The sequence below is a fragment of the Temnothorax longispinosus genome, chromosome 9, assembly GCF_030848805.1.
Source record: "Temnothorax longispinosus isolate EJ_2023e chromosome 9, Tlon_JGU_v1, whole genome shotgun sequence".
In the NCBI taxonomy this organism is placed as follows: Eukaryota; Metazoa; Arthropoda; class Insecta; order Hymenoptera; family Formicidae; genus Temnothorax; species Temnothorax longispinosus.
Genome location: NC_092366.1, coordinates 17850061 through 17873234, shown reverse-complemented (window position 1 = coordinate 17873234; position 23174 = coordinate 17850061). Strand labels below are relative to the sequence as shown.

Here is a 23174-nt window from a genome sequence, read left to right as displayed (position 1 = left end):
GAACGTCTGGATGAGATAGGGGGATAGAATATTTCCGTCAACATTCACAGATCTTGCATTAGATTGTTACACATGGAAATTCAACTCTATATTATATCATAGATCTTAAAACAGTTTTAGTGAAAGAAACTCTAAATGCGTTTCATTATTGCAAATTTTACGTACTCTACATTTACATTTTTATTTATAACGATCTATATCTTCACTTGTGATAACACTTATACACTGCAATGAGCATGAAGTAATTACAGTAATGAGACGTCGCGTGAGTAAAAGGAAGAAGATATGGCAGTTAAGGGAGACTGACGATCTTCGCTTCGGCGATAAAAGTGACGCAAAGGAATGCCTGGGTGCAGAGAAGACGAAAGGATGGAAGGTAGGTTGGTAGATAGGTCGGCAGCACTCAACGATTTTTCATAATTAAAGCGGATTAAAACTCGGCAGCGGGACCGTAAATGAATTTGAAATTTCAAACTAGGTGCGCTCTCTTCTCCGCTTATCCGTCGCGCCCCGCTTTCCTTTTGTCATTCTTTCCCGTCGTAAACGGATCTGCGAGGGACCGTGACCACCGGCGCAACTTGCATAACGGGTTTACCTGCTTTTATTTCCCCGGCGTAACACACTTCTCCGATTTAATTTACTGCGATGTCCATTCTTTTGGCACGAATGATACTTTTCACATCCAAATCGAGATATAGGGATACTTTCGCGGTACCTTCAAAAATTATTTAAGAATTGTCGGAATTGGAGAGTTAATCATTATAAAAGCATAGAATGTGCTCTAAAAATAAGATCTATAATTGCGGACGGAATAAACTCCCATACTGTGTAAAAGCTTACATCTCTATTGTTCAAATAAAAGTTGGCATAGATGTGTTTGTACAAATTGTAAAAAATAATCTCGGATAAAAAAACTTTGCAATATTTTTTTCAATATTTTCTCTCGCATTTATTTTCTGTATTCGTATCGTTACGTAAGATAGCCGGGTTTAGTAGCAGAACAATCTATGTGTTTGAAACGTTGCAGTGACGAGTATGAGAAGAATGAAAGCGATTTTCGACAGAGGTTGAAAAAAATTTTGTACAGTGAGGACGAGTTGTAATTATTCGAAATAGCGTCGCTTTGTTCTGATCCGCAAGTCAGACGTCGCGCAATGTCGACTCTCATTTCGCCGACCCTTCTACCGTTGGAAGGTGAGGTTGCACGTGCTTCCCTAATGGCGTTAATGAATATAAAAATTACGCCGCGTGTGAAAAACAGGGAGGAAACAAAAGGGCCCTGACCCTACAGGAAATAAAAGAATTTTGTTCCACTTATAATCATGCAACTTCACGAATAGATTAATAATTAATAGATTAATTAACAAAAAATAATTAGGTATCATCCAGTTTGAAGCATGTTTGAAGCATATTGCCGTTTAATTTTAGACGCACGTAGAAATATTTAAAAGTTATATTTTTTTATTATCTTCAACGTGCAAGCAAATAATGAAACTCTTCTAATTTACTTTTTTGTGAACTCTATAATACTCGGGAATTTGTTACGACCTATGCGCGAGTTTCTCTCGACTGCTTTTACCAGACGAAGGTGAGAAAAGCTAGGAGGACGGAAAGAACGGACGCGAATCAAGAGAATAGGTTAATAAATAGCGACGGATTATTACCGAAATGTAGGAGCCGGAAAACGGCTGCTGCCGCGCGCGCAGCAAGTTTCCGAAACTATCCGCACGACCTTCTGCAACTGACTGTCGCCTTATTGCCTAAGTTTCGGAACATCCCAGAGGGTGGGTCACGTTCGTTCTTGCGTACAAGTGTTTCTCTATTTTTCTCGCGACACAGCCTCCCTCTCTCTCTTTCTCTTTCTCTCTCTCCTTCACCCTTGCCTGCCCGCTTCCTTTTTGGAATTCGCTTTGTCCTGAACGATCAAAGTTTCCTCGGGCCGGTCATGAACAGTATGCGCCGTGCGGGACGATCGTTTTCGCAACTTTTCTCCCGCGTCGCTTCCTTCCGCCGAGCACTCGGCCAGTTTATCCAACTGAAAATCATCGGCGATGCGGAACATTCGGCATTAGTTCGAATCTCACGTTCGTATAATCCATTGCGCGGTTAAACAACCGGATATACGATATTCTATAGCATACAGAAGAGAAAATCGAGGAAGAATTGGCAAGAAAAGATAGCTCCGTGTATGTGCCAGTAAAACTTGTTCCGTTACAACGATCAGCGCGACGTATGCAACTGAATGCGATGATGAATTGGCCCATGCATCACTCTTGGATCGAATTACGTAAGAAAATACATCTGCTCCATTTCTTTGAGTGTCACGCTACTTGTCCACTTACGCGCGTTACATATTTCTATTACAACGGGCTCACGTGTGTCCGTAAAAATATTTCTGAATTTTGGGATAAAATTTTAATAATGTTAAATGTGTCATATAATTATAACATGATCTTTAAAATTTTAATCATTCTACGAAAATTCTTCGCTGCCCTGAGAGAGAATTGACTTTTAAGCTCGTTAAAAAATCCATTGTGGAAATATTTTACTATCTTAATTTTATAATATTATTACAAATGTAATATTTTTGTGTGGGTATGAAAGATCCAACATATCGATTTCAAAAGACAAATTACTCAACGTAGCGCGATGGTTTCGAAGAAAAAATTATTTTAATCGAAATAAAAAAAAACGCTTTCTTCTGTCGTGATATCGATGCTGACAGCGCGACGGCACTTTTGATTCTCTGCCAATTAATCTCTCTCGAATCCATGAATTAGTCCCGGTTCGGAACCACAACTGTCCGTGGATGAGTGCGTGCAAGAGGAGGCTTTTCGGCGATACTGTCGCTTCGACGTTGGTCCGCGCGAGTGATAACGAGGCTCGTAAAATTGCTACGGTGAACGATGGGCACGTCGATTATTGACGCATCTGGGATTTGCCTGATACCAAAATCCGGAGTAAAAACCGTCGATCGTTCTGTTCACTTCGTCCGGCATTTACTCCGACGGATCAATTTTTAACGACACTCTCCGCGAATCGGTAACGCGGGACGTATCATCACAAGGAAAAAGAGTATGTATATCGTCGATCGCGCCGAAAATTGCATCGATTTTTTCTCCGATATTTCGCCGATCTCTACTGCAACAATTGAAATTTCCCGCGAAAATATTGTGGAAGCATCCTTGCAAAAAAGTCGCAATACAACTTTTTGTTGGCCCTTAACAAATATATGCTTGTTATAGCGTTCAATTTTATTTATAGATAAGTAAATAAAATAGTAACAATTATTTAAAATTATCTAAAAAGAGAAGTGTTTAATTATATCTCAATTGAAGGAGAATTATCATCACTATACATTTTCTTATTCTTGTGACACACTAAAAAAATCGTGGTTTTATTACTCAATAAATTATAACGATAATCTATTTTTTGCCAACCTTTTTATAGTTAATCAGCCCAGAAAAAGTATAATTGATTATTAAATATATGTGCTAAATACGCGATATTTTAAATTATGTCACACTTATTAAATTTAAGACAGCATGCTAAAAATACGAATCTTTCTTTTTGGCTCGTGTTATTACATTATTAGAAATGCTATTTTACATGAATATTTTGAACTAAAACTGACGAACTTATTTTGGGAGGATCAGATTGTGGCTTGAATGTTTCTGCACGGCGCGGCGTCGACATAGAAGCTCGGTATTAACCTTGGCGTCGTCGTCACCTCGTCTGGATCATTAACATTTCACACGTATCGTAGCAGCAATTAACTCCCCAAACGAGCTCTATAATTAATGAAGAGGGATGAAGGAATTGTACTGGCTCACTCCTCCGCGCAATCGACCACGGAAAAGAGCTCGGTCACACCCTTCTAGCGGCGGATTTCCATGATTTTCTTAAATACAATCAGTCTGCACATTTGTCTTGCGCTTGACAACGCGAAGCGGATTGTTGCCGGGATAAATTATTAACTCATTCAATAACTATATTGCTGCATGTGAGTTACTGCGTTTAACCAATTGTATCAAGGAAATTACATGCAATGCTAATAAAAGAATGAAAATAACAACATATTTTTTAAAAGAAAATTGCATATTTGCTATAATATAAATGTATATGTATACATATTTATATCAGATGTGCAATATTCAAATAAAATGCGATTTGTTGAAATTATTTTAAAAAAAATTAAAGGTTGCAATGTTTTTACACGCAACACGCGAATGTATATATTACGTCATGTTGAGCCTCCGTTAGAACGTGACTTAGCGCCGGCTCGCAGCAACCTAATTAATTCCAGGCGCGAAAAAGATTATTTAGGAGGGTGACACTGAACGTGCCTCGCGCTTAAATAAGATGAATCTCAGATTTACGAGAGTGGCGAGCGCGATATTTCAACGATAGCGCGGGCTACCTCATTTTCTCATTGTCTCTATTAACTACCGGCATATAGCCCGGAAATTTATAACTCAGGAGGGAAAAAAAGCCGCCCACAGTGGTGAGAGGAGAAGGCTCGTGCCCGCTCGCTCGGCGACATCTTTTTTCTTAATTCATTTGCCGGGGATTATTCATCAGCCATTACGGCGCTAACGAAACGCGAAACGGCGCAAAACCGTGAGGAGAGAAGCAAAGTGTGTCATCGCGATTGCCTTTCTACATTTCGAATGAGAATTTTACGGCGAGCGGTGCGCGACTTTGACGAAAAAGGAAAGGAAGGAGGGAGGGGAGAAAAAGGAATAGAAGGCCCTTTCGAATTGTTAATGCGCAAGAAGCTGCCTCGACTTCTTTCCATTAACTTCAGTAACTATGTAGCTGAAGATGTACCACCATCACCCCGAAGAGAGAGCCGTCTCCCTCCCTGCCTCTCTTTCATCCCCCTCGACTTCGTACGTCTCCCTACCATTCTTACTCTCGTCTTCGTTTGCACGGTAAAACTCGTGCCAAGGACGTTAGATAGGACGATACGATATCACGAAAAACCATCTGCGCCGCTGCACCCGATCGACGTTGCATTGCTAATGCAATAAAGCTTGGGGAGAAAAGTTCTCTGGTCGATTATAATGGTGAAAGTAGTGTTATACGTCACGCTCCTGCAATTCGTTTTGCCGCATGTACGTGACTCCCCGTATCAGAATTGATTCTTGTAAACAATGAGAGAGAACAATGATGCCGACAATTGAAAATGAAAAATTAATGTGAACATTAATAAATTAATATTTTGAAAGATCGTGCATATAATATGTATCTATATAAAATGTAACTCAAGATGGCATAGATCATTTATGTTCGTGCCATATGATACCTTATAAATTTCTAAAAGACTCTTTTAGTGATGTGAGTAACGCCCTTCTCTAAAAGAAAACTTTAATGCAGTGAGGATATGAGCGGGGAATGGCGATGCGAAGTTACCTTTCAAGCAGCGAAGGAGAAAAGTTGCGAACGTACACGGGCGACTCCGGATGTGTTGTCGGAAGGAGCTATCTTAATAAATAAATAAACATTTGTAAGCTAAATCAATATCGCGGTTGTCGCACGATTAAAATTTAATTCATTCATTCGTGTCGTTTACATATTTACGCTTCTTAAAGCTTAATTGCCCGAAAGCTTGTTCGACGGCGCGTACGAAATGTCCAAACGGCACCAGTAACATTTGTACTTCGGTAACGGCAGTCTCGCGGAATCCAACCGGAAGGATAGTACATCTCGCGAGGACACGCGATAGCTTTGGTACCCACAGCTGTGGCAACAGAACAATGGTCCGACACAAGAAGGACGAGCGGCGCAGCGCGCGTCGCGTCCGGCATCGTTGAATTTCAAATCGCATCGCCTTCGTCGTAGGTACATACATCGTGCCGTTCTTCCGTACACACGTAAAGGGAAATTCGAAGAAAAGGAAAAAGTATGTATAGCTTACGGCGAAAGAGCGCATGGGATGCAAGGAAAATTTACATGCAACGAGAAGAAGAGATACGAACCGGCAGAGAGAGAGAGAGAGAGAGAGCGGAGACACAGAAATGGATCCTGACTCAAATGTCTGATACTTTTTTCAGACTCTTAATGGGAAGTAACTAGCTATATTTATATCGACGCGCTTTGCAAAAATATAAAATCGCACCCTCTTTGTGGAATTAAACAAAACAAAATTTAAGCTTTCTCATCAGGCGTTCCAATTTTGCATGTCCGAAGCAAACGGAGCATACGCTTTTTTCTACTTTATCTCGCTTGATACATAAATTTCAAATATTGACATTGTAAAGCTCTAAGTTGTTTCCACATAGATCCACCTCTGTGCGGAGCGAAGGAAGCGAGGAAGATGAAGAGTTTAAAAGAGGAGCGATAAGGTAGGGGCTGAGTGAACGGGGCGCGGAAAAAAAACCTAAATTTCCATCGGCTGCGCCGATGTCGTGCTTGGGAAACGATGAAGCGGAATTACAGTGTGCGGTCTTGCCGTCGCCTCTCTTGCCCGCCATTGTCTCGTGAATTTACAAGTGAATTTCTTCGTCTTCGAGCCGCGACGTCGCGCACGCACAGGCCCACGTGTTTATTAGCCGCATATCGAAAGAAGAGCATATCGATAAAAATAAAAATAGGTAAAAAAATTAGATACATTCTATGAGATCGTAAGTTGATCTAGGAAACTTTACTGTGGAAAAAAACGAGGGAGATCTTGATATAACAATTAAACATTCCTGATAATTAAGAAATTCATTATCACGAATATCTTAAATAAGGATTGTAATAATACTTTTAGTATCAACGGCTATTTTTATTTAAAATAATTTTAAAAATATCGTTTCTCTACATTTTATATTTTCTTAAAGTTTGAACTCGTAAAACGTATTTCTAAAATACTTACTAAATGAAAAATTTACAGAGTTATAATATTTTTTTAAATAATCTACATTTTTATCACTGACAACTAACAAGATTTTCACCGAGTTTTCTGAGCCTTGTATATAATTCAGCTTTTAAATTTCTATTTCTGTTCCTTTCATTTTTCTCTTGTAATTTATTGTTAGTAAAGTCAATGATTCCTTTCTTTAAATTATCTACTGCAATTTTAAGCAACGTTATAAATGATCTCCGTTATCCTACTTCTTATTCCATCATAAGTAGCAATATTACTTTAAAAGTTTAAAGTCAGGCATACTCGTGACGATATAATATGCATTACAAGTCATGATACTCGCGACAACAAGTAAAATAACGCTGTTCTACCTATAGGTGTGGAGGATTGCGTCGAGAACCGTCGACGTGAAACGTTTAACCGTCGTTCCTCTTACGTGTCCCTTAGGGACAAGCAAACAGAAGGAACTGAAATTCTCCCCTGGCAGCACTTTTCCTTCGTTTTTGCGAGAAGCGTCGAAGAAGCGTGAGTGAGTTCGGTTTCCTGTTTTCTTACGGGTTTCTCCATGACGGAGCGCGCGCCGGGAGTAAGAGGGTGTATCCCAGGCCGTCATGTTCGTTTTTCCCCTATTTTTCGCGGATTCGCCCTTTAAACCGCGCGTATATAAATCGTCGTGATAAATTTTCTGTTAATCTGCGAGCGTTAAAGTGCGGACCGATTTTTGCCGATTCCCCCGAAGCATCCCGAAAAGATTCCGCCGCAGCGAATAGAATTTTACCTTTATCGAATACGGAAAAAGAAAGAAAAGAGAACACATTTTGAATTGAAATGCAATCAACCGTCCAGAAAAGAAAAACTTTTTAAGAATAAACAAAGTGCAATCCGAAATGAGGCAATCAAAACATTGTTACATTTGAGTTACATATTCTTATTTAGTAGGAAAGATTTTTTTATTTTACCGTTAATTCTAATTATTAAAGCGATATTATCTTTTTGTAAAGAGAAGCTACACGACTTCTGAGGTAGTTTGAATATTAAACCGCGATCAATTGCCGGGCGATTTACTGGTTTGCACTTGAATGTCGATCTTGATACCCTAGGTGATGCCCATTTCGCGAAACGTAAATGCGAAACCGTTGAGCGGAACAATTCGGGCGATCCATTGCCGAATCCTTGCGTCCCATTGCATTGCTATTTGCTGAATTAAGCGGAATATTAAACGGGGGACTCGCACCAGCTGCTCCGTCGTCCGACGTCAACTTACAGCTTCGCCGCGGAACCCGTGGGGGTTCCACAACCTCGGTGTGCCCCTCTCTCCCTTCTCTTCCGCTTTCAATTCGGGTTATACAACAGCCCGGAGCGACGTGAGTGTTGGTACGTGAGTGTGTGCAATTTATCGGTTACCTAACGGGATGGCTATCGGTTATCGCTAATCGACGATCGCTCGGCCTTATTCGATTACACGCTAATCACTGGCTCGACCCGATCGATTACGGCTAGTCTGCCGCTTCCGAACGCTCTGTGGCTATCGGTGCCCCTAGCGCCGCGTGCGAAGATAAAGGGTGGAGAAATAAATATGTCCACCAGCCCCAAAAAACGTACGCTAGCCGTATGTCCTTTCTCTTTAACCCCTTTAACCTTTTTACTGTACCAAGAGAAGCAATAAAATCGCGCGAGAGCAATTTTTCACCGTGCTTTAATCAAGTAAGTCACTTTTTTGTGACCTCATGAACCGATTGTGAAACGCGCGGGTATAAAAAAATATAATAGAAAGTTTCCGAGCGACTCATATAACAAACGTTACGCAAAACTCGTATTATTAATTTTTAATAAAGTGAAGTCGCTAAAGACACTTATTTATTAACATTCACATAATCGCGAAATACCTGTTTAAACAGTCAAAATGAGAAAGATATATACACGAGATACATGAGACAGTACTCGTTGTATCATAAACTCGCTGAAGATATTACAGAAAAGGAATTGCTCCGCGATGTAAATGCAATGTTTCTGTAATCGCCGCGAACGAACTGGCAGGATTACAACGCGCGGGACTATGAGCAGCGAAAAGAAGAGGAAATATCCGCAAAGGGACACCGGGACGAGCAGGATCGAGCAAGATAAGCGTCTGTGACAAACGAGTGGATTAATAACAGCTGCTAGAATACTGCTGGCGATGTATTCTTGCCGTTCATAGTTTCTCTCCCTTGACGAGGGATGAATGCGCAATAACAAACGGTTCTCCGTGTTCTCCATGTAATATCGCGAGATTGCCCACTTTGACGGCAAACATGTCGAGACAACGGAGATTGCCACTTTATCTTATCTATGTCTCGTTATCGATGATTAGTCCTGCAATAACAATATACTTTGTCACAAAGTCAAAATATTTCATGTTTCTTCAAGGTAAACTTGGTTATCTTGCTGTTTAGCTAATGGTAACAATGATAATTTATAAAATAATTAAAATATTTTTCTATCGTCATCTTTTAATTAATTTTTAGAGGATTGTTCAATAAAAAAATTATCCCATTTTATTTCTACGTTGGATAAATTTAAATCAAAGAAACATCTTTACCGTATTATGTCGACATGCGAATGTACACGCTAACTTTTGCTTGTATCCGCGACGTTGATATCGATGTCATTATCGATGTTACGCTCAAGTACAAACAGCCTCAAGTAACGACTAATGGTCGTCATATTTGAACAAGTACGGTGCTCTGTGAAACGTGGAATTTCCCTTTGTTTCACCAGCTATGTCGACTGCATCGTTACAACGGCGACTGTTATCGCTAAGTTGGCGGATCGCCGCGGTATCGACTGCGCGATTTATTTTGCAAGCAATAATGCACCGTATGCGACGTTGTATAAAACTATATTCCCCCCCGTACGTCGCGAGCGAACCGAAGGCTCGTCGGGGCGCAGCCTCTTTCGAGAATATTGGAACGGCAAAAGCCGCTTAACCGGACAATCTGTCGTAAATATCCAGCAAACGCTCGGCTTACGGGTATAAATATATAATGCGGACTTCCCTGTATATGTATACACATATGCTCAACATAGACCGACCGGTGTCGGACAACACTGTTTTCGGAAAAGTATATCATCGCGCTCGCGCCTCTCGCCCCCGCGAAGCAAAGAAAAATATGAGAAACATATTGGTACCGTGCGTACTTATATCGTTGAGCAAAGCCTATAAACAGCCTGGGCGCAAGATGCACGACGCTTAAAAACCTGGGCGAAAGCGCCGGGTTTGAGAGCGGCAAATGTACCTACATTTCTTCTCGCTTCTTTGCATAATATTATGAAATATATGTAGGCAGAGCACACGTGGATATTACAAAACGAGGAAATAAAGCGCGACTCGAACCGCGGGCTCCTTTTCGGAGCAAAGAGCGCTAATGCGAACAGTCGGATCGACAATGGACCCAACTTAAATCGTTCATTACGTTCGAGCGGATGACGCTGCCGCGTGATTGCTCCACCATTTCCACGAATATATTGCGGTCAAATTTACAAGCGCGCTTCTGCCCGTGTCGCTCGTTGCGGTGGCGAACGAGCGTGTAACGCACCCCCTCTTGTCGTTCATAATACCAGTGTATACGATTCCCGGTGATTCATTTACTACAATCCGTTGGAGCATCGCCTGAACGTTAATCGTGCTCAATTTAACCCCTTCGCGATACCGAGTCCTCGTGTCTCCCTTGTCGACGTATGCATGTACGTGTCAAATTTTAGTTAGGTATAAGCCAGAGTTAATTTTTTTTTTAATTTGGTCGTCAATTATATTAGATCTACCATTTTGACTTGAGATTTTCAATCAGCGATCCTAAAAAATCCCACACACTAAAGATCCAGCAAAATATATGTTTAAAAAAAAATGTGTGCAATGAAGGGTTAAGCGGGATTTGATATTTGTATATGTTTAGTCGGATGTAAAAATAAGCTACATTCGGTTTAAATTAAAAATTAATCGGCCCGTAAAAATTAATACCGCAACTTTGTTTTATAATGGTTTGCAGAATGTTTGTGACACAGCTACATTTAAGCTTACAAAGTCTACCGTCTGTTGGCGAATTGAGAAAGTTGTTGGCGTCGAAAAAAGGGATTATTATTTTAGCCGGTTGAGAGATAATATTAACTTCTAGAACTTCTCTAGATGCGCAAACTTCTAGACATTGTTTCTAAAATTTCTTCTTTGTTTCACATATTATCCTCAATGTACAACTTCGCATGCCGTTACATTCGACATTTTTTTCACAATATATTAAAACCGAATTGCTCTAAGTACATTAAAGATCTATTTCAAAAACGATCTATTAAAATTAAAGTTTTTTTTTCTCGCGCGATTGCGATATTGCCGAGTCTTTGTCGCTATCGATTTCAGGTGCACCCGACAAGGCGATTAAAACTTTTTCAACGTCAGGGAGAAAATATTGACTCAATTACTGGGAAAGAGTTTCGCGCATGAAAATTTCCTTTGGGGGATAGCTATCGAGCAATTTCAACTACGTTACCGCGGATGCGCTCGCGGGTATTTATGCAACGCAAAAATCTCAATAAGTTCCACAAAGAAAACCCGGAAATAAAGAGGTGAAAAATAATCATTGTTCGTAGTGACATTCGTTAGCTTCGCGATATCAAATTCTCATATATTCATATACGATATAACAACCATCTCTAAACTCTAAAACGTATCAATCTCTAAAAATAATTACTTGAAAAATTACTGTTCTATGAAATTCTTGAAATTTTTTCCCTTATAATAAAATTTAACGTCAACTTTTTAAAAAGCCATAAGGGGAATGCGAGTCAAACCTCTGCTATCGTTCGAAAATGCGAGGAAATTTTCACCCTCCGATAGAATCATGACGCGAAAGGCCGAGAAGGGTAATGGATGTATCTCGGGACGATCGGCAAGCATTGACACGCCGTTCACGTATAAGTAAACGACAGTTTCATTGGATTGCATCATCGTCTTCGTGGTTCTCGCGACTCTCGTGCGAAGACTCGAAAGCGCGGGCACACGGGGCTCTCATTAATCGTTCCATTCTTCCGGAGCTTCCGGCTTCCGTCGACGACGGTCGACGGCACGAATTTTCGAAACACGAGCGTAATTTATCGAGCACGTTGCGCGGCTCTCGCGCCTTTTTCGCGGCACTTGTTAAGGACTTCGGAAAAGCTGAGATGTGGCTCTTATTCCATTTTTCCTTACAGACGCTTAAGCGTACTTAGCGGGCGCCGCGGCAACTTAATTTTTCCGTCTCCCTCCCTCCCTCCCTCTCTTTCTTTCTCTTTGCCGGTACTTAAAAAATCTTACATAATGGAAGCTCTTAGGCGTTCTTAAGACCCGTAATGAGAGCGCCACACCTACTCGAAGTTCACAAGAGATTCATTCAAAGTCGGCCGCGGCCGCGTAATTAAATTTTAAAGAACGCCCGGCTTACACCGTAATGTGAGCTGCCACCGCGTTGGATAATGTAAATGGCGGGACAACGACGTAAAGTCGTCGTCTCGTGTGTAAACATGTATTAGACCCCTTACCACGTAGCCGGAACTTCAGTGAACAAACACGGCCATTGGACGGCCGAGTAAGTTCTTAATGAAGCTTAGGCTTGGGTGTTGGGCTCATTCTGCCCGCCGTACTGGCTTCTTAGTGCATTTACGCCACAACGAGCTGCAGACTCGCGTAATGGTCGCAGTCTCTATCTTGCTACTCGTGACCCAAAAATGTGTATACGGAATTGTTAATAGGCGACCACCACTATTACACGAGGGAACTTTCCGTCCGCAACTCTGCGGATGCTGCATATAAGTAGCAATAATGCAGTGCCGTTCAAAATACTGCGAGATTACCGACCGAAAGTTTCTCAAAAGAGCTTTAATCTTACAATAAAGTTATAGCGGACGATAATATATATACATTAAATTCAGATATATGTTTATGAGCAGAATAATTTGAATTTTTATTCCATTTTTCTTCTGTAAATTAATGCTCAAGTTTCAAGATTAGGCTTCAAATCTTCAAGATTCTAAATTTACTTGGCTACAACCTTTCATGATTCGTTTTTTGATTAAAAAAAAATACATTTATCTATGTTAAGTTCTACACGACAGCTATAAACTAGACTGCACTGATCGATTCGTGAAAAAACTCACGATTCCTTGAAAAAATCTGAAGTTATCTATGACGCAATTCATTTCCCATTGGAAAAGGCAAAGTGTACGCATTCCGTATGTGTTTTCCACCGAAGGTTTGTTCGACTAGCGGTTAGCAGGAAATTAAACGCTGACAACATTTTGTACGATAAAATTCCGCGGTCGGCCGCCGAGCGCTCGCATGCCGCTATATAATTAGCGATGTATCGCGTTCAGTAGTTCGAAATTACAAGTGGACGGACAGCCGGCCGGCCAGCCGTTCGGTTCTCGCCATTTCCATTTTCTAGCGGGCGAGTTATGTCGTCGCTCGCTAACCGCGTTTGTCGTTGTCTATACCGAGACCCGCCAGCTGTTTGTGTCGCCTCCGCGCAACGCCGCTACATCCATTAGTAACTTTATACTTAAATGCAACGAGGCGGCCGCGCCGCGACTATACCATTGAGAGACGGTTCATCCCTTATTTGCGCCGGCCCTTATGTCACCTCCGCTACTACTTGCGGAACCCAGCCGCCTTTTCTTCATCTGCCTCTCGCGGGGTTAGCTCCCTTTTAGCGCGACTAAACTCGCGTGAACTTCAATTAACCCGGCGACTTCCGCAAGTTTTCTTGCATCTCGTAGAAATCTCGAATACACACGAAAAAATTTTTTTGAACGTGCCGTTTTCTCGTTGTGCGCTCTGCTGATATGCGTTATAAAGACATAAAAAATTTTTCATTTTATAACAATGTATAAAAATGTAGAAATTAATAAAATAATTTCTTTTAAGTACTTTGTGATCAACTTTTGCTTATAGTAAGAGTGAATAATCGAGCAAAATGTTTAGCAAAACATTGTATCTAATAATAAAAGAAGAATAAGAAGAAATTTAAAACTTGTATTAAACTTTCCAAAACTTTCAAAAAATGTAGTCCTTCTTTGTGACAAAAAATTATGTAATATAATTCGTATATTGTATTAATGTTATAAAATAAAGTACGTATAAAAATGGATTGTCCTTATTTAATATGATATTATAAATAGTGAGAGCCAATAATTTAGAATTCCATGAACCTAAATAGCTCAAATAGATTTTGAGTTATTTCTGAGTAGATAAAATATTACATCAGATATTTACATAATATTAAAGTCTGATATGAGTTTGGTATATAATCATAGACATATAGTGTCGAAGTGGTATAACTATTTCAAGGGTATTATAATTTCAATTGTCACACTTTTTATTAGCACAATGAATAATCTGGATCTAATAACTCGCAGAATATCAGGGATAATTTAAAATTAATAATTTAATTAAGTGGCATAATTTTCACATGAAAATATCTATCAAAAATATTGACTAAAAGTATCGTTCTGGACGTAGCACGTCTCTAAAAATCTATAGATATAGATCTTGAAATTAAAATTATGTTTAAATTGAGGAAGAGTTTAATTAAATACACAATTAAATTAAATTAAATTAGCTAAATAAGTTTAACCAATTGTAAAATTAATTCACTTTTACGATTATAAATGATTCAAACTTCGACTAGTAAAATTTTTCTTAAATTAAATAATGGATATTAGGATTAAATAAAATGCTATTATTCTTTCAATTGAAAAAACAGCACATTAAAAATAATAAGAATTATTAAAAAATATCAAAAGTTTAAAAATATTTTTATGTTATTGCAGACATTGTAGCATGTGACATCAATTTGTGAGTATAATAAATGCTTTCCATTTATCGTAAGCTATTGACGTGAGCTAATTCAAATAGACACAAGTGTCGCTAAAAGTCATTTAAATGAGAAGAGCATCCATTAAGTTATAAAATTCTCATAAGTACATCTCTGTCAAAGCTGCGCGGATTTTTTCGGTTACGTAATAGTTTTCGACGGCGATGTAACGAGACAAAGGCGCAAAGGGAGTCCACGTTACAGAGAGAGATTATTAATCCCAATTGCAACAGAGCGCTTTCAGCAAATGGGATATCAAGTCACAATAAAGAGCTTAGTCATGCGTATTTTACATTTAGAGAAGCCGGGCGTGCAGCAAGCTTGAGGAAGAAGCTGGAGGAGGGTACACAAAAGAGCTAAATTATTTAACAAGATTTCAAGCCACGGTCGGAAGTTCCCTAGAAGTTCCCGTGTGTTTTGTTGCCCCATGCGGACTAAGCGTCCCGGGCTGCCTATTGCACGCTTAACAAGAGCAAGCCGTGCGCGCACACATATTTTTGTCTAGCTCGGGTAGAGAGTTTAATATAGTGATGTGTCTCTCTGGCTCCTGACTCGCGCGAGAAACGTTCGCGACAACGCGAGTTGTCGTTTTAAAGCATACACGTACAACACGTTGTCATCTTTGCGTTGCTCGCCTCGGCGTTGCGTAAACATTTGGAAAACTCGAGCTCAAGAAACTCCGGGAAATACCCTGACAAAGTATCTTGATTAACATTATTTCGCGTATATTTAGAATTCTCTTTCTCTCTCTTTCTCTCTCTCTCTCTCTCTCTCTCTCTCTCTCTCTCTCTCTCTCTCTCTCTCTGCGCTTTTTTATTAAGATCACGAATTAAACTACAAACAATTATACTGCTCCACGAGTAACTATATATTCAGAAGATTTAACCATCTTTAACGGCGCCTCGGTCATAATTATCTTCTTTATCAATGTAGCAAGATCTCATTAATAATATAAGTAATATAACTTGAGTAATAATTAATTCTATTGTTCTAATTAATGTTGATCTCATCCGTTTAATTTATCCGAGAGAGAGAGAGAGAGAGAGAGAGAGAGAGAGAGAGAGTACTCCCGCTCGTGATAAACGCGAAAGAAATCGTAGCGCGATTTACAATTAATTTTCTTCGTTATCTGATTAAGACAGGCGCGAGAGAGAGAACTATTAGACCTTCGAAGACAGACAATTAAACCTCGGTTACTAAACCGGTTTTTGCCGAGTCCGACGCCGAGTCGTGCGAGTACGTCGTGGTCTGTCTAGAGGAGCTTACCAAGCGCGAAATTACAGCGCTACGTTTTCTTCGTCCGCTTCTTGCGTGCTTCGCTCCCCGGCACACAGTCGCATCCTCTTTAATTTTCCTTCCGAGCTGCTTTACACCGGGGCGTGAAATTCACAGTAACTTTGGCCAATTTAGTTGCCTCGCGTGTGAGCACGAGATCCGTCATCAACCGGAACGCGAATGCGCGCCGCGCGCTATAAGCGTGCTTATTATTGCGCGGCGGCCTCTCTATTGAATCTCGGTTGAAATTATTAAAATACGTGAAGTTTAGCGGAGTTATCTAATTAGCCACACCTCCGCCCCGTAGCTCCGTGCTCCGTGAAATCACGATAACGGTATTCGAGTTTATATTCGGCCGACGCATATGTCACGCTTCTGCTTCGTTATGCGCGAACAATACTTTCGTTAATCGCGAGAAATACTTTTAGCTCTTTCGCGATCAATTACCGCACAGATTTCATTGATGCCATAACAACGCAAAATAAAAACTTTTCCCTCTGTTTCTCTATGTGTATATATTCTGTTAACCGTAGTCCTATTAACTTAAGTTAAGTAAGAGTCTGAAATTAGAGCCCATGGGACAGGCGAGGAGCATCTTGCGGAAAAACTTCGTAACGGCGCAATGTTTACGCTTGATCATGGAACGTAAACGGGAAATGTGATTGCAAGAAAATATGATTGAAAACTGCCCGACAGATCTTTATAAAAAGGAAAGAAGAAAATTAAATAACTTTATTACTAAAATTTTTAATGACTAACTAATAATTTGTGACTAATATCAGAAGTAAGGTAAATTAAACACACATTATATACTCAAGATCGTGAGACATCTCTATCGATGGACAAAAATCGCTAATATAATTATGCCATCCAGGTTGTTAGTCAATCATCCAGTTTATGGACGCAATAATCCTAGCGCGTAATATATTCCAGTAGAAATATGTGCATTCAAAAGCCAGCCATGTAGCTATTCTGGCGATCAATAATCGAGACGGCGACACGAGAATACGCCTGCTTTATTATAATCTAACGATCATTTTATACGTAGCTGTCGTCACGGCGCGAAATTAATTCCAGTCTTCGTAATTAAAAGTTTTACGGGGGGAAATCGCGTATTGAGTACGCGCGCACCAGGTTCAATGGGGAGAATACAGTCGAGAACGCGCCGGTAGATTCCGAGGGATTGCGGAGGAAAGTCTAGCCTTAATATTAAACTGCACACACAGCCATGTCGCGAGCCCTCCCCGGTCCGGTCTCTTCTTTTATCTGTCAATATTTGCCATCGTCCTTAGTTCCTCCACCGCCGTCACCTTTACTACGTTCGCGTACCTTTCTCGTATTTGCGATTAATTATGTCTTATAAAACGCCCGAGTCTCGAGCCACCTCGCACCACATGCACGCACCACATGCACGCGAGAGGTAAAACGTTAAGAACGGGATAATCCGAGGACACGCGTGACTTTTACGCGGCGTAAGAAAATCCATGCGAGCAATTCGCTTTGCGATGAAACAAAAAAAAGTCACAAGCATTGATCTTATAGATGAACGTGACAAGATGTCGAACTTGGTTTATTGGTTTCTAATTTAACATCATTATGACGAGTCAAACGGCGCGAAACGAAAGACAGCACGATAACATCGTTATTTCGAGACATGTACCTATTGGATGTCAAACTTTGTTACATCAGACAGTGCTATAGATAATTCGGCGAGATCATTTTACCGAGACAAACGCGACGTTTGATTTAACTTCCATCGTCAATAATATACTTCCAAACACGCTTGTCGATACGGACATCCGGCTGCTAATGATATTTACGTACAACAGACAGAAACTCCTTATAAATATGAAACTTTGCGTTTATCATGATTCACTTTCTGCAGCGTTTATACAGAAACTAATAAAACTTAAGCTTTTCAAAGCTACTGTCGTGGAATAACGCTCATTCAGAAAGACCGAAATATATATATAGAGATATTTATTTTAATGTAAAAAGTTGCATAAGGGATAAAAAAAAACGAGAAATACTTAAATACCTTGCTTGCACCGAACTATTGTTCGCGAGAGAGTAATAATCGATGTGATATGATGATTTTAAAAACAAACGCTTCTAATTTTAATTTACCGTACAATTTTGACACTGTCTTTACATAAAATTATTTACGCCGTTAAATAAATACGCGATACAATACGAGCAATTCTGTATTATTACAAGAAATATCGAATATACATATATAAATAGCGTTTTTTTTATTGATCAATCAACGATCGTGACTGTATAAAAATACGAATAAATATCCTCCCGGTCACTTTAAATTGTTCAAATCTAAAAAATACAGTCAAACAATTCGAACTGTTTGTTTAAATAAGACAAAAAGAAGCAGACAAAAGCCATTTATTTTTTCATATTTTTATATATTATCTTTACTTAAACTTTTTTTTAATATCCCAACAATTAAATCGCTCAGTTTTCTATTCAATCGAACAGACGGACCTGTCAGCTCCGTTCGAACTTGAAACTCGAAACGTTTCTGCTTCGAGTTCGACCAACGAGGTTTATTCTCAAATCTTTTGTTTGCATCTTAATAGCAACGAGACAGACTATAAATTGCTCGAATTTACCCACGGTAAAGGAGATGTCTCGCATACAGCCGTCGCAAATCCTCGGCGAGAGAATAAAGCCGTGAGCGTCTCGCAAAATTCCGGCGTCCTTACGCGAGAAAAATTCCAATGAAGCCCGACGTCGAATTTATCAGACGCTTAACGTTGTAATCTATACGAGTTACTCCGCTTAGTTTTGGCCCCCTTACCTTCGGTCCACCCTCTTTATCGGCGAGAGCGTACAGCCGAGCCGGGGGGGGAGGGGGGGAAGGGAGATACACCGGCCGGAGGAAGCATCGTGATTTTCAAGCATCTCTCGAGCGGCTACGTCGGGAATGAAATGAAAGGGGAAAGAGAAAGGTAAAATCCACGTCGACCTTTCTTGGCGGAGATCTTTCTTGATACGTCCCTCCTTAATCCTCATAAGATGTACGTGCGGCACATAGTAATTTACTTTATGAAGCTTTTCCAGCGCGCGGCGCTCGAGATCATCACTTTCTCCCTTTATATCGACCGGCGGCGTGTGCGCGCCTCCCACCGACGCTCATAACCCGTAATAACCGTGAACGACGCCGAGGCGACGAGCGGCGTCGACAATGATAAACGTCTTTACTTGCTGCGCCGGCGAAAAGACCGGGCCGGCACGGGGCACCGATTCGCCCGGCCGTAGGCACGAGGGAAACGTAAAGATATCGCGCGAACCCTCCTTCTTATACAGTCGATCGAGAGGCAGGGTAATGCGTCGACGATATAGTGGAGTAAGTTATATGAGAATCGAACGGGCATCGATTGCCTCCCGGAGTCAATTACGCGCGACACCGGTCGAAAGCAATGATAAGAATGAGGCCTCGGATTCTCGGCAATATGAGTGGCGGAATGGAACGAGAATAGGCTGACCAGGCACATGTGTGTGCTCAGTTTTATTCACATCAATTATAAAAATCTTTTCTAGGCAATGGATTTGTAAAAATTATATTACGTAAAGAAAGTGTATGTATGAGAAATGAGATATTATTATTAAGAGTTATAAACAATCTTTTTCTAACAATTATTAGGCGCTATATCAGAATTTGTATTTAAAATGATAATTAATGTAGCTGTAAAGTGCTCTGTATTACTTAATCTCATGAAATATCTGAATATATTATTTATTCCTGCAGTTATTACAGAAAACAATTAAAACATTAAAGACTGAGAAATATATAAATATATCACAAATAAAATAATTATATTATAATCTATTGCCTCGAAATGGATAGGGGAGCCTAACTCTTTTATATCTCATTTCTCATACATACACTTTCTTTACGTAATATAATTTTTACAAATCCACTGCCTCGTTGAAATAAAATTAAAAAAAATCACTCACCGGCCGATGCGCAACAGCGGAGTTGTAAGTTGTAAACCCTGCGTTGATCTGTAACATAAAAATATATTTACATTAAAGCAGCGTCCAAGAGTCAATAGTAAATAATTATCGCTCGTGAAAATTGTTAAGTAATATTACGACCGTGCGAATAAGGGCCGTTCTACAATACGTCGCAAACGCACCGCGCAGAGCATTCGCGACGTATTGTAGAATGGCCTTAAGACAGAAGCGACGTTCGCGACATATATCTTTCGTCGCATATGCGGAGATCGAATTCCGATCGAAATTGCGCCGGAGTTAAATCGCGAAAGTGGCGGAATCCGCCACAGGACTGACGGGACAGCAAAATAAAACGAATACCATAATTATACTCACCCCACGGTCGCTCCGCCGTCGCCCGATGCCTCCCAGGCCCCCTCCTCCTCTCCACCGGTCCTTCTCCGATGTCACGTCTCCGTCGACGCACTCGCTCACTCGTTCCCTCGACTCGTTCACGCACGAAAATATCGTCATTTACGATCGCGCGACACTTTCGACACTATGCACGGCACTCCCGGAATTAATCTCGCGACGCGGAGCGTACTTAATCACACGGCGACGGAAGAATTACGTCGGAGAAGCTACGAGAACCTTTCTATACGATCCGCTCGACGCCCGTCGACTCGCGATGTCCCGCAGGTAGACGCTAAGATGGCGGAGAGAATTTCGTAAATCGCGCGGCCAACTTCACGCGCCAGGAGCAACGCCAACGTCGCGGCGCGGCGTCGCTACGCTTGCTGCTTGTCGGGCGATTTTGGTTAACTGCAATCAAATCGTCGATTTATGAACAATATGAACACTGGGTCTGTCACCCACGATCGCCAAATATCGAGACACGATGAAATACGAATTAGTTAAACGTACGGCGTTAATAGAGGCTGCGATCGTTAATTAATACGTCGCGGCGTCACGCGACTCACGGTCCGCTCCTTTATCCCCGAAAGTCCGTGTGCCGTGTGACGTCATTCCGAAGCGCGCGCGACACGACGCGAGTCAAGTTGGCGGTTGAGATTCGAAAAGCGTCTCGCTACGAGACCAATCATCCGAAAGAATGTAATGGAGAGTATTATCGAATGCGATATACCTGCCGAGGTATATAATACGGATATACGAGGTATATAATACGGATGCCGATCCGTATTAATTCCGTGAAGCAAATGTATTAAATGATTCGATGTGTCACAATTCTTCGTAATCTAAACCGCCGTCGATTCGTGCACTACTCCGCGCTGCGATCCGAGGAGCAAGTGGTGCCGGGATGATTGCCGGGCCCTAGGGGCGCGTTCCGAAACATCACCCGAATGAAAATCCTGCACAGCATATGTTATGTGGACTATAGATTTTTAGCACTTCGGGTGATGTTTCTGAACGCAGCCTGGTCTGACATCATTATTCATTGGTCGAAAAAGATGCGCTGTGACGCATCGTAAGCAACGATGTTGAATCGTAGCGCCGCATCTCTCCGAGAGAGATTACATATAAAATATGAAAAAATATAGCGGCACACGGAAAATTTCTTTTAAAAAAAATTGACTACATTATTTATTCTCTTTTTCTTTAATTAAAAGCGATTAAGGCGAAGATATGGAGTTAAATATAAGAAATTGAGGAGAAATACTAAACTGCCGATGTAAAAATACTGACTTACTTGTATCTACTTATATTTATCGCGAAATACGCTTCCGCGAAAATCTTGTAATAATGATCAACTTAAAGAGAAAAAACGAGTTAATATCTGAGCTTCAAACGCGTTATTGTTTGTAATTAACGTGTCAAGATCTTTCAGCTCACTCGTCTTTCGCGACCCGCCGGGGTCATATACGCCTATTTAAGTGGGCTGTTTAACCATTCAATGCCATACGGCGCATAATAAACTCGCGAGCCGAGTACACACCTTGATCAAACAAACGTCCGAAGCTGTCGCGATCACGCCCAGCTCGCTCGACATTGTCGCTCGATCATTAACCGACGCACATGAACGCATTTACATCGAGATTGCGTTTCACTAATTAATTATACAGCTACACAGCTATCCGGCCGCGAGTCAATCATCGAGTCATGCTCGCGCGGTTGTCTCTCGCCGGACGGATTAAAAAGCGCTAACAAAAAGATGTTGTGTTTCTACGGCTGAAAGCAAAGCGTAACATTGATACCGATTTTTTTTCTTCTCGTGCAAAAAGTGTAAATTACTTTGACAAAAAAGACAAGCACATAAATGCATATTTAAGTATGCGAACATGATACTCGATAATACCTAAAATTACCTTTTTTTTTTAAGAATAGCATATCATTGCGTATTATGTTTCTCTTAACTTGTGACATAACGATACAGTTTTTTTGGTGTTTCTTTAACTACAATCAATATATTTTACTTTAACAAGTTGAGTTGCGTTGTTCTTTTTCATTTCTCGTCAATATTTATAGCGTCGATTGACTCATAATATTCGTGCCTTCTAGCTTGGAATGAAATGCATGAATTTATAAATAATCTCAATTCGTAATCAGTCGATATAGAGATCCGCTCATTTTTGCCGCGAGTCAAAACGAATTACCAAGATTGTGCTTGTCGCTTCACGCGCCGAAGAATGACGCTTTTTGCGGGACGTTTTAGCGAAACCTTGACGAGAGAATGCGATAAATAACTCGTCGTAAAAAAGTGCATCGTGCACTTTAATGTAGTTCGATACCGCCGTAAACAATGGCAGAGCGTCTTCGACGATACGATGAGATTGCACCACGCACTTGACGAGTATCGATGCCTCGTGGCTTCCGTGCGATAATTATAATTAATCGATAGGAGAATCGTTAGCGGCAAATTTCTATGAACTGGACAGACAGGACAACATCATATTATCGTATAATTATCATAAGAACGTTTGCTTCAATTGAAATATATAATTATAACTCGACTTCCACGCGTCATGCAAGAAATAGATACATTCGAAGCGTATAAATCATCAAATGTTTACGTACTTCTGCGAGAGATACGATTATTTTTTAAAGAAAATTTACTTTCGAGTTGAACATAATTATGAACGATTATGAACATGAAAATATTTTTGTTCTACTGAATTCTATAAAGTAAAGTTACACGCACATGTTTTGTGGTTTAAATTTCATTTAAAAAATAGTAAAATAACATATAGATGCGAAGTTTG

At 40.4% G+C, this 23174-nt stretch overlaps 2 protein-coding genes across 4 annotated transcripts in view; one reads left to right on the top strand and one right to left on the bottom strand.

Annotated features, from left to right (window-relative positions):
• LOC139819370 (uncharacterized) overlaps positions 1 to 20818 on the bottom strand; it is a 368184-nt gene extending 347366 nt beyond the window's left edge. For both annotated transcript variants that reach the window (XM_071788652.1, XM_071788651.1), the window contains exons 1-2: positions 20353 to 20818; positions 19978 to 20025 (exon numbers count right to left, since the gene is read on the bottom strand). In XM_071788652.1, the coding sequence (XP_071644753.1) occupies positions 19978 to 20025; positions 20353 to 20490 (186 nt within the window). In that variant the 5' untranslated portion in view covers positions 20491 to 20818. The remainder of the gene's footprint in view (positions 1 to 19977; positions 20026 to 20352) is intronic.
• The window catches only part of Rps12 (ribosomal protein S12), a 224029-nt gene that overhangs the window by 174127 nt on the left and 26728 nt on the right, over positions 1 to 23174 (top strand). The window lies entirely within an intron of this gene.